This window comes from Chlorocebus sabaeus, chromosome 10 (assembly GCF_047675955.1).
Source record: "Chlorocebus sabaeus isolate Y175 chromosome 10, mChlSab1.0.hap1, whole genome shotgun sequence".
NCBI classification, from domain to species: Eukaryota; Metazoa; Chordata; class Mammalia; order Primates; family Cercopithecidae; genus Chlorocebus; species Chlorocebus sabaeus.
Genome location: NC_132913.1, coordinates 11,869,024 through 11,880,392, shown reverse-complemented (window position 1 = coordinate 11,880,392; position 11,369 = coordinate 11,869,024). Strand labels below are relative to the sequence as shown.

The 11,369-nt window shown below is 50.8% G+C and overlaps 1 protein-coding gene across 3 annotated transcripts; it reads left to right on the top strand.

Annotated features, from left to right (window-relative positions):
• Window positions 1–5,296: 5,296 nt before the first annotated feature.
• Window positions 5,297–8,329, top strand: TMEM177 (transmembrane protein 177). 3 transcript variants are annotated; one of them, XM_007964713.3, is made up of 2 exons: window positions 5,297–5,421; window positions 7,041–8,329. In XM_007964713.3, the coding sequence occupies exons 1-2, from the start codon at window positions 5,363–5,365 to the stop codon at window positions 7,996–7,998; spliced, it is 1,017 nt and encodes a 338-aa protein (XP_007962904.2). In that variant the 5' UTR covers window positions 5,297–5,362; the 3' UTR covers window positions 7,999–8,329. The 3 variants fall into 3 exon arrangements, with proteins under 3 accessions (XP_007962904.2, XP_007962905.1, XP_037844019.1); XM_007964714.3 differs by having other exon boundaries at window positions 5,367–5,826; XM_037988091.2 differs by lacking the exon at window positions 5,297–5,421 and adding an exon at window positions 5,841–6,257.
• Window positions 8,330–11,369: the final 3,040 nt, after the last annotated feature.

The window sequence follows — 11,369 nt, the reverse complement described above, 5'->3', positions numbered from 1 at the left end:
AGAATCACATAACCATACTAACTTGTCTCACGTTGTGGTTTTGTCCCAGATCTCAAATGGGCACTCAACAGTACACAACAATCATTTCATCTTCCTGGTAGAAAGGTCTTTCTTTCTCCTCACCTAGAAATTTACATCTCTTCAACCTTCACCACTCCCTCCCGACTCCATCCCCACTGCACTTTCAGCTAATGACCTCACTCCATAGATCTCTGGGAAAAAGAAGCAGCATCCAATAAGGACAACCTCTCTTCCCAGCACGACTTCACCAGCCTGGGCCCATTGGCCATAGCTTCCCTCCCGTTACAGTGAGGAGGTGCTCCTGACGCACCTTCTCCTCCCTACCCTGGACTCATCCCCTCTTGCCTCTCACCCACCCACGGAGAACCTTCCTGGTCCCTCTCTCTGGCAACAAACAAGACAAACGAAGCCCTCTTTGCACCCCGTGTGCACCTCGAGCCATCAGCCCATCTTTATGCCTCTTCACAGCCAGAAAAGTTGTCCGTATTCCTCATTGTCCATTCTCTCTTCAACCATTCGAACATTCCTGCTCACCTCTCCGCAGATCAGCTCTCATCGAGGTCACCAATGACCTGCCATTGCCATTAGAATAATTGCTTACAAGATAGTGGCGGTCCAGCCCCTGCCCAACTCCCCGAAGTCCCCTCCCACCTTCCCCTCAGGCTTCCCTCTAGTCCAGCCACACTGGAATTTCTGCCCCCTGGGCCCACAATCCCATGCCTGCCCTTGGGCCTTGGACCTGGCCATTTCCTCTGCTGAGGACATTTTCCACACATACAGCCCTCTCATGCTTCCACTCACTCAGGTCTCAGCATAGACATCCCCTCTTCAGAGAGGCCTTCCCTTACCACCTTAACTAAGAATCCCCTACGCAACCCTTTTTTTTTTTTTTAAACTCTGTTAAGATAAGGCTTTATCCCTGCCAGGCAAAGTGGCTCACACCTGTAATTTCAGCACTTTGGGAGACTGAGGTGGGTGGGTCTCCTAAGGTCAGGAGTTTGAGACCAACCTGGCCAACATGGTGAAACCCTGTCTCTACTAACAATACAAAAATTAGCCAGGTGTGGTGACGCTCACCTATAATCCCAGCTACTTGGGAGGCTGAGGCAGGAGAATCGCTTGAACTGGGGAGGTGGAAACTTCAGTGAGCCGAGATCGCACCACTGCACTCCAGCCTGGGTAACAGGGCGAGACCCTGCCTCAAAAAAAAAAAAAAAAAAGATAAGACTTTATCCCTAATGGAAAATATCTTATTTTCTTATATTTGCAAGTGCTGAATAAATACAAAATATAAAATAAACGAATGAGCAAACCCTTGTTGAAAGTTTGGCCAAACCCACAAGTATCAGAGAAGGAGGGGGCAAGAAGTCAGACTCCAGCTAGCAGAGCCAGGGCCTGTGCGTGGGTTCTGCCGCTAAGATGCCTGGCTGGCTGGCAGCCCAGGAGCACCATTTATGGGCACAGTTGCGGGCCCGGCTCACAAACCCCCTCAGTGCACTCCTGGGTGCTGTCCCCAGCCAGGGCCACCCGGCAGGGGGAAGACAAGGGCTCTATAGCAGGAGCAGGCCCCAGCCAGCCCCAGACCTAGAGTAGGATATTCCTGAAAAGGAGAATCCCAGCAGAGGAGAAGGGACAAGAGATCTGTCACAGTCATTCCTGAATCCCGACAAACAGCAGCAGCGAAGTGCTGCCTCCCACCCAGCTGGCAGCCTCGCAGACAGACAGCAGCCGGGCAGCCTGTGCCGACGTGGATGGACATTCGCAACACTCTGATGGACTTTCGCAACACTCTGGCCTCACCTAGGGGGTTGTAAGGAGGTTTGGGAACCATATAAGCCTCAGCTCTGACAGCCTGCCTCCTAAACCTAAAGTCGCCTAAGGTCCTTCCCTCTGGGGCCTTGCCCGTTTTGTTGTGGCTGCTGCTTTCTCAATGCCATCCCCTCCGGCACTCAGGAGAGGATCTCGCTGACAGCTGGGAGTGGACCAGCTCTCACCTCACCAATCTCTACAGGAAAAGCGCCCCAACCTGCCCCTTTGACCACCCATAAATTCCAAAGAGTCTTCTAGAGTTCAGATACCAGGGAACCTCCCTGTGGAGAAGTGGCCGTTACCTCCTTTGTGGCCCTACCAGAGGGAAGAGGGGAGGACTGTTTGTTCCCGGGGGGTTCGTGTGTCTACTTTATTGATCAGGGAGCTACTGAGGGCTGTGGCTTTTTCTTATTGGTGTTTTGCCGCCATCACTTGGCACAGGGTAGGAGCTGAATGAGTAAGCGGAAGAACTCGTAAGTGGGAGCGTTTCAGATATCCAGAAGGTGATGAGGGAGGAGCTGTTGGAGATGGTTGTACCCGCAAGCACATGATGCAGACAATCACACACTCTGATTGGGAAGCCCAGCCTCAGGCGAAACACCTGCCTACCCCACAGGTTCTCACTCCTGCCTCCTAAAAAATAACTCTCCCAGGTGCTTTAGTTGAACAATTGATAAATGTTCTATCAGCTCTGCAGTAGGATTGGCCAACCTACATATATGTGCACTTTTTAAATTGAGATAAAATTCACATTACATAAAATTTACCATTTTAACCATTTTAAAGGGTAAAAATTCATGCATTTTAGTATATTCACAATGTTATGCAACCATCACTACTATCTAATACCCAAACATTTCATCACTGCAAAAAGAAGCCCTGAACCTGTTAGCAGTCACTCCCCATTACCCCTCCCTCATCTCTTAGCAACCACTAACCTGGTCTCTGTCTCAGTGGATTTGCCTATTCCGGACATTTTATATAAATGGAATGATACAGTCTTTGTCCTTTTGTGTCTGGTGTCTTTCACTTAGCATAATGTTTATAAGGTCATCCATGTTGTAGTATGGCTCAGTATTTATTCTTTTTTATGACTAATATTCCATTGCATGAACTATGCCATAATTTGTTTATCCATTCATCAGTTGATGGACATTTTGGTTTCTACATTTTCACTAGTGTGAATAGCGTTGCTATGAACATTTAGGTACAAGTATTTGTTTGAGTGCCTGTTTCAGTTATTTTGTGTATATTCTAGGAGTGGTTCGCTGATTTACATGGTAATTCTAAGTTTAACTTTTTAAAAAAATTATTATTATTATTTCTTAGAAAATAGGGTCTCACTATATTGCCCAGGCTGGCCTTGAACTCTTGGCCTCAAGCAATCCACCTCAGCCTTCTAAGTAGCTGGGACTACAGGCACAGGCCACTGAGCCTAGCTTAGCTTAAGTTTAACTTTTTGAGGAACTTCTAAACTGTTTTTCTACAGTGGCTGCACCATTTTATATTCCCACCAGCAATGTGCGAGGGTTTCAGTTTCTCCACATCCTCTCCAACACTGATTATTTTCTAAGTTTTTTTTTTTTTGTTATAGAAATCCAGTGGTTGTGAATAGTATCTCATTGTGGTGATTTGCATTTCCCTAGCGACTGATACTATTGAGCACATTTTTATGTGCTTTTTGGCATATATTTGTATATTTTTTTGAGAAATGTCTACTCAAGTCATTTGCCCATTTATTAAATGGCTTGTTGTTGTTGAGTTGCTAAGAGTTCTTTATATATTCTGGATGCTATACCCTTATCAGATCTATGATTTGTAAATATGTTCTCCTATTGTGAATTGTCTTTCCACTTTTCTTGATAGTATTTTTCCTGCACAAAAATTTTTCATTTTGATGGAGTCCAACTGGCCAGCCTACTTTAAAAAATGTTTTTAAACTTTTTATTATGGAAATGTCCAAACATACACAAAAGTAGAGCATGGTATAATGAAGATCCCTGAACCTGTCATGCAGCTTCACGATAACTCTTTGTCAACGTTGTTTCATCTGTGCTCCTGTTTTGTTTTTGTTTTTTTGTTTGGGTTTGGTTTTGTTGGAATATTTTGAATCAAATAGTAGACATTGTGTCATTTCACCTGTAAATACTTCAGTATGCATCTCTAGTAAGAATTTTTTGGTTTATGTAAACTCCATGTCATCATCCCATCTGATGAAATAAGCAATAATTTATTAATATAATCTGATATTCAAATCCATAGTCAAATTTCTCCAAGGTGTCTTTTGTTTGTTTGTTTGTTCATTTGTTTGTTTGAGACAAACAAATGCCATTGATTTGTTGGATAAACCACGTTATTTGCCCTGTAGAATGTCCCACATTCTGGCTCTGGCTGAGGTCACATTGCACTATTTACATACAAACAACTGAGCAGCCAAAGTTGGGGGGTCTCAGAACAGACTTTAATAATAATAGCTAATGGCTAGGCGGCACAAACCGTGAGGCACAGGATACATATACACCAACTCATTATCACACAGCTAGTAATGGTTGGAGCCAGGTTTTAACCCTGGGCAGTCTAGTTTCCTTCTGTAAAGGATTGGGCATGGCTGTGTTCCAATAAAACTTTATTTACAAAAGCAGATGCAGAGCTGGATTTGGTGCACAGACCAGCTGATCCCTCATCTACCTCACAGAGAGGCTGGAAAGGAGAAATGACAGATGGGACTCTACTCTGTGGACTGTACAGTGTGAAGCACCCGGGAGGAGCTTGGGGGCAGCGAACATGGTAATAAACATAAAGCTCAGAGCTTCCTGCCGAGGGTGAGCGCTTCCAGACGGGAAAGTACACGGGCCGGCCAATCAGATGGGCATGGGCTCTGATGGGGGCTCTGCCATAGGCCGCCTGGTGACCCACGCGGGGCTGCTGTTCCTTCGGGGGTTCAAGGCATGATCAAAGACACCGTGTGTGTGTGTGTGTGTGTGTGTGTGTGTGTGTGTGTGTGTGTGACGGAGTCTCGCTCTGTATCAAGGCATGATCAAAGACACCGTGTGTGTGTGTGTGTGTGTGTGTGTGTGTGTGTGTGTGTGTGTGTGACGGAGTCTCGCTCTGTCGCCCAGAATGGAGTGCAGTGGCGTATTCTCGGCTCACTGCAACCTCTGCCTCCCAGGTTCAAGCGATTCTCCTGCCTCAGCCTCCCCAGCAGCTGGAAGGAACTACACGCCTAAGCCACCACGCCCAGCTAATTTTTGTATTAATCAAAGACGCGTTTCAACGCAGAGGAGAAAGGGCTTGCGGACCCACCCCAAGGTGCACAGTTAGGGGAGGAGCCTCTGCGGCGGCCGGAGCCACTCACGGGGATCCCCTTGAGCCCCCCCCCCAGGCCCGGCCCCAAGAGTCCCGCCCCCAGACCTCTCTTGGTCCCCGCCCCCAGACCCGTCGAGCGAGCTCCGCCCCCTGAAGTCCCCGCCGCAAGGCCCCGGGCCGGCGAGCTCCGCCTCCCGAAGTCCCCGCCCCCAGATCCCAGGCCGGCATGCTTTGCGGCCGCCTTGCCGCGCGCACATTTAGGCGTTCCGGGCGGCAGCAGAGAAGGTGAGCGCACGGGCAAGCGGGAGGGACTCTTTTCCGGCCTGATGCGACCCGGAAGCGCGTTTAGACTACGGAGTAGCCTAGGGGGCCCAGGGTGGAAGCGTAGCGAGGACCCCTCTGCGGGGCTCCTGCAGGCCGTCCTCGCCCAGTCCCGGGCGGGCTGCTTGGTACTATCTCCTAGGCCGACCCCGCAACGCAGTGGTCCTAGGGACGTTGGACTTTGACCCGGACGCTTCCTTTCTTAGCCTCACTTTCCGCACTGGGAAAAAAAAAAAAAAAAAAAAAAGCCCCAATGATAATGATTCTTATAGGAGTTCTTGATTAAGATAGGCCAAGCTGTACCCTGCGTTTTTGTTTGCGGCCACTCATTCGTTGCTCATTAAGCACTTTTCACGGACATGGAATACAGTAAGTTTCAATCAAAGTTAAATAATTGTGAATTTTTACTGACATATTCAAGGATGAAAGGATAAGATGCCCGGGGATGTTTCAAAATAAACCAGTTGGACGGAGGCGTGAGTGGAAGGAGAAATAAAACAAGATTGGCCATGAGTTGATGGGATTGAAGTTGATGGATGTACTATTTTGTCTACTTTGGTATATGTTTGTAATTTAGCATAACGAGTTTTCTAAAACAAAAAGTTTGCTGTGAACACGTGACAGCGTGTGCTCAAATACTATGCTGGTGTTAGTCTGCTAGAGCTGCCATGCCAAAGTACCACAGACTGGGTGGCCCAACCAGCAGAAATTTATCCTCTGGGAATTGTGGAGGCTGGAAGTTCAAGACCAAGATGTTAACTGGGTTGGTGCCTTCTGAGACCTCCCTTCTTGGCTTGTAGGTGGGTAGCCTTTTCCCTGGATCCTCACGTCGTCTTCCCGCTGTGCCTGTTTGCATCCTAATCTCTTCTTATAAGTACACTAGTCAAATTGGATTAGGATCCATACTGATGGCCTCATTTTATCTTAATTACCTCCTTAAAGACCCTGTCTTCAAATACAGCCACAGTCTGAGGTACTGGGGATTAGGACTTGAATATATGAATTGGGGGGGAGGAGACACAGTTCAGCCCATAACACTGTCACTTTACTAGCTTAGGATTTTGGCCAGTTGTTTTCGCAGCTTTGAAATAGGGGTGGCTGTAGTCATTGGTCATGGGGTTATGAGGGTTCAATTGTTAGAGTGCTCAGCACTGAGTCTAGTAAGTGCTCAATAAATTGAACACGTTTTTCTTATAAATTAGTAATCATAGGGCTTTCCCATGGGATGAGTGGGATGAGGCGGTTTGAGTGCTGTGCCCAGTGATGGGAATAAAAGTCATTACAGCCATTATAAGGAATACCTGCTTCTGAGCCAGACGCTGAATATCTTATATATGTTTATTCATGTGCTCATCACAGCCACCCTAGAGGTGGGCCATTACGACACACCTGTTTGGCAGATGGGGAAATGATGCACAGAGATGGGGCTGGGATTTGAACGCAGGCGCTCTGGCTCTGGAGCCCACGCTCCTCACCACTATACTGTGTTACTTCGGTTTTAAAAGGTGGTGTGGCCCCTGGAGGATGTTCAGTCTGCAGGCTGACCCCGGGAAACTGGCTGACTTCTCTTTTTCTTGACCCAGATTGTCCACGGTGACCACACTCATGGCAGGTCCCCTGTCGCGGACTGCAGCATTTGTGCAGAGACACAGGACAGGCCTTTTGGTGGGTTCCTGTGCAGGCCTGTTTGGAGTTCAAATCTCATACCACCTCTTCCCGGATCCCGTGGTCCTATGGCTCTACCAGTACTGGGCTCAGGGCCAGCCAGCCCCGCTCCCTCCACAGCTGCAGAGCCTCTTCCAAGAGGTGCTACAGGACATAGGTGTGCCTTCAGGCCGTTGCTACAAGCCCTTCACCACCTTCACCTTCCAGCCTGTGAGTGCAGGCTTCCCCAGGCTCCCTGCTGGGGCTGTGGTGGGCATCCCTGCCAGTTTCTTGGGGGACCTAGTGATCAGCCCTGACCATCCCACAGTCATACATGGGCAAAGAGTGGACTGGCGGAGCCCAGCAGGAGCCCGGCTGAGAGCTGCCCTGACCCTGTCCCATGAAGCCCAGAAGTTCGCCTTGGCCAGGGAAGTGGTGTACCTGGAAAGTGGTACCACTGCCCTGCAGGCCCTGCTGGCCCCAGCTTGCCTGGCAGGGACCTGGGCACTGGGCGTGGGTGCCAAGTACACCCTGGGGCTCTATGGAGGCCCCATGAATTTACGGGCTGCCTTCAACTTGGTGGCAGCAGTGGCGGGCTTTGTGGTCTACGCCTTCTCCAAGGATTCTCTCACTCATGCCGTGGAGTCCTGGCTGGACCGCCGCACGGCCTCCCTCTCTGCAGCCTATGTCTGCGGTGGAGTGGAGTTCTATGAGAAGCTTCTGTCGGGCAATCTGGCCCTGCGCAGTCTCTTGGGCAAGGAGGGGGAGAAGCTGTATACACCCAGCGGAAACATCGTCCCCAGACACTGGTTCCGCATCAAACATTTACCCTACACCGCCCGCCGGGACTCTCTGCTGCACATGTGGAGGGTGATGCTCAACCCGGGCCGCTCCTGATGAGCTCATCACAAGGACACTTCCAGCTTGTGCAGACACCACCCTGCCACTGAGTCTGCAGGGCCCTGTTGGAGCCTTTGGATCTATAGCTCAAGGCCAGAAAAAATCACAGGCTTTGGAATTAAATAGCTTAGATTCTACTGTAATCACTACTTAATGCACTCAGGGACTCTGAGGGACTATTCAGGGACTATGAATCTGAGCCTTCGTTTCTTGAACTGAAAAGCGGAGATGATGTAAACTACCTTGCAAGATTGTGGAGTTGGGTAAGGTCATGAACATAAGGGCCTGGCACAAAGGGTGCGCTGTAAATAAACAGACATCCCTCCTTCTTGGTCTCCTTTTTTTTTTTTTTGAAGAGAGCATCTCACTCTGTTGCCCAGGATGGACTGCAGTGATGATCATAGCTCACTGCACTGCAGCCTCAAACTCCTGGGCTCAAGTGATCCACCCTCCTCAGGCTCTCAAAGTGCTGGATTTACAGGCATGAGCCTCCTCACCCAGCCTCCTTCTTGGTCTTAAATGCCAGCCGGTTGTGGGAGTCAGGCCACACCTCACCACCAGGGGTACTTGCAGTTATGTGAACACTTTCCTACAGTGAAGAACCACCCCTCAATTTAAGTGGTGGTCAAATCCCAATTTTCCTCCACTCTGGTAGAGGTTAAAAGACTAGAGAGGCCAGGAGGAGAAGTTAGTGTGGGCCCGAGAGACTGTTTTAAGTCGAGGGTGCCTTCAGAGTGTTGTCAGTCAAGGTCCCGTGGATGCAGATGGCACAGTCAGGGAGAGGGAGACCAGCAAGAGATGCAGGGCGCCAGGAGAGCCCCGGACCTGAGGGGAGGGGGGGGGGTGTTCCGGAACTCCAGACCTGTGGCATGGGAGACTTGGCAAGAGCTTCGCTCCAAGGTAGAGGAAGGAACAAACCATTGTAAAACTGAGGCCCTGCGGGGAGGGAGCCCACTGGTGCGATCCAGAGCTGTCAGCCTCCCCAGGCACTGCGTGGCCAGGGCTTGGAGAGGAGAGGCAGCAAGGTGGGGGTGAGCTTGGCTCATAGGGGTCAGCGAGGAAAACAGAGGGGTGGAGGTGGGCAGTGGGTCAGGCCTGGTCCCACTTGGGACCCAAGGGAGACAGCAGCCCCGCCCTGCTTATTTCCCTTGAGCCGTCTGGTGGTGGATGGGGGCGGCCCCCTGGGTTAGATCCTTGGACGGGGGACCAGAGCAGGGCAAGGTGAGGAGAGTTGTGATCAGGGAGCCAGACCCAATTTGGCTTCATAACATCTTTTAGTTGGAGATTATGTTTTCCATGGGAAAGTATTCGAACACAGTGGTGGCAGTTCCTGGCAGGAGACCTCGAGAGGAGAGTGAGTCAGGGGGCTGCCGAATGCAGTGGGAATGGCACACCTCCCTGCTGGGGCCCTCACTGTGGGCTGGAGCTCAGTGTGCTGTGTCAGCTCCTGGGTCCCCACACTGGACCTGAACAGGCTGAGTTCCTGAGGGCAGCACATCCTTGCTCATTCCCCAGGCCCTGGTACCTAGGACGGCATTGGGCATGGGCTTGGAGTACATACATGGATGGATGAGGCAGTGGCTGGCTGAACCAGTCTTCACTCAGGGACACACCATTTCACGGGGTCCCTTGGGGTGTCACCCTCCTGCTGCTGCTGTACTTAAAGGGCCACAAGGCCATGTGGGGCCGCCTCATTCCTGAGCAATACGGTTTGGGACCTGGCTTTGATGGGCCTCCACCTTCTCACTACTCCCGCCCCCAGCCCGTCTGCTCTCAGTACTGCAAGAGCCACGGTGGCTTCAGGCATTCCTGCTGATCTGCCTGAACAGTCCGCGAAGGCAGCCCCGCGGTGGGGAGAAACGGCTGCTTGCTCAGCTCCCTCTGCTCCAAGTCACAGACCTTGTCTCCACTCACGGGCTGTTCCCAGTCCTCACACAACGCTTACATGCCACCCTCCAACCTTGGTGCATACATCCTCTAGCCGTGTGTGTGTGTGTGTATGTGTATGTGCCTGTGCGTGTATGTGTGCGCGCACATTGCTCCGCCTTGCTGCCCTCTGCGCATCCTCTAATCCTCCACAGCCTGGCTCAGGCCACCTCAGGCCCTCCCACTGAGAGCACCCCTGGCAGGTTGGCTGAGCTCCGTGTCCCTTCTTCCCCCTCCCAGCCTCCCACTGCATGACTCACCCAGCGCCAGCCTTGGTGCTTTCCCTCCCAGTGGCTCTCGGCTCCGTCCCCTTTTCTTCATCTCCACGGGGCCTCCTGACTCTTGTCCCAGTTCTCCCAGCTCCTGAAGTGCAGGTGTGACTGGGTGACTCTCCTGCCTAAAGCCCTTTAGGAACATCCCCATGCTTTCTGGCAGAAACCACATCTCCTGCCCATCCCGTGTCCCACTTCCCCTTGCTCTGGATCCTTGCCTCACTGCAGTTTGGTTCCTGAACTCCTCTCCCCTCCTCCCCACACAACCTTCATGTTTGCTGTGTCCTTGGTCTGGGCTGCTATCTCCCAGCCTGCCTGGCGCTCAGTTATTTAGTGTTCCTCCTGCTGGAATGCCCAGGGGGACCTGTTCACTGACACGTAGCTTCTCCCAAGGAAGCCTCCCTGTCTCACGTCAGATGCCTGTTTGTGCACTGTCATACCCCCAATACCTCTTCCTCGCCCTACTGCTAACTAATTAAGTTACCATGGAGCTAGCAGCTTAGCATCTCCTCCACTGACATGTAAAATCTGCAATGGCAGGATTGTGTATCTTGTTTACAGCTGAACTGAGGCTCTCCATAATATTTATTTTTTGCTGTTTCAGTAACTAGAAGCAATATTTTTTCATAAATGAACAGGGCCCTAAGCTATAACAGACACAGCCGCAGCTTCCTAAAAGCCTCTGACCAATTACAGCAAGGCTGGCTCCATTCCCTTTATACGGCCGTTCTGAATCCTATCTGACCCTGTCCTGTCTTCCCACCTTGAGACTTGCCAAGGACAGGGCCTGGCCCTAGTCATCCATGATTGCTGACATCAGTGGGGAAACCAGGACACTTCTGGGTCACTTCCTATAGGGCACAGATTACTACCTAGGGCACCAGGGACCCTGGCTTTAGAAGGATTTTAAAAATAATATTGCGTCCCTACACACAGGTCAGAGGTTGATCTCAGAAAGGTTAAGAAACATGCTCTAGGGCTTTGTCGCCAAGTCGGGTGGTAGGCAGCTGCCTTGTAACTGTCACCCTGCACTTCTCCTTCTCCCGTGCCTGCTGTGTGCCAGAATCATTAGCACTCTGTCCTAGATCCCTTGTGAGCATTGTTCTCCTGGCTTAGGCCTCACTTCTCCCCATCCCAGGTTCATGGTTCTCTGGGTATGAACTTGCAAAG

Excerpts from the sequence above, each read along its gene's own strand:
- TMEM177 (XM_007964713.3), top strand. The coding sequence starts at position 5,363 with ATGCTTTGCGGCCGCCTTGCCGCGCGCACATTTAGGCGTTCCGGGCGG. Across the intron at positions 5,422-7,040 it reads TCCGGGCGGCAGCAGAGAAG|ATTGTCCACGGTGACCACAC; the intron begins GTGAGCGCACGG and ends TTCTTGACCCAG.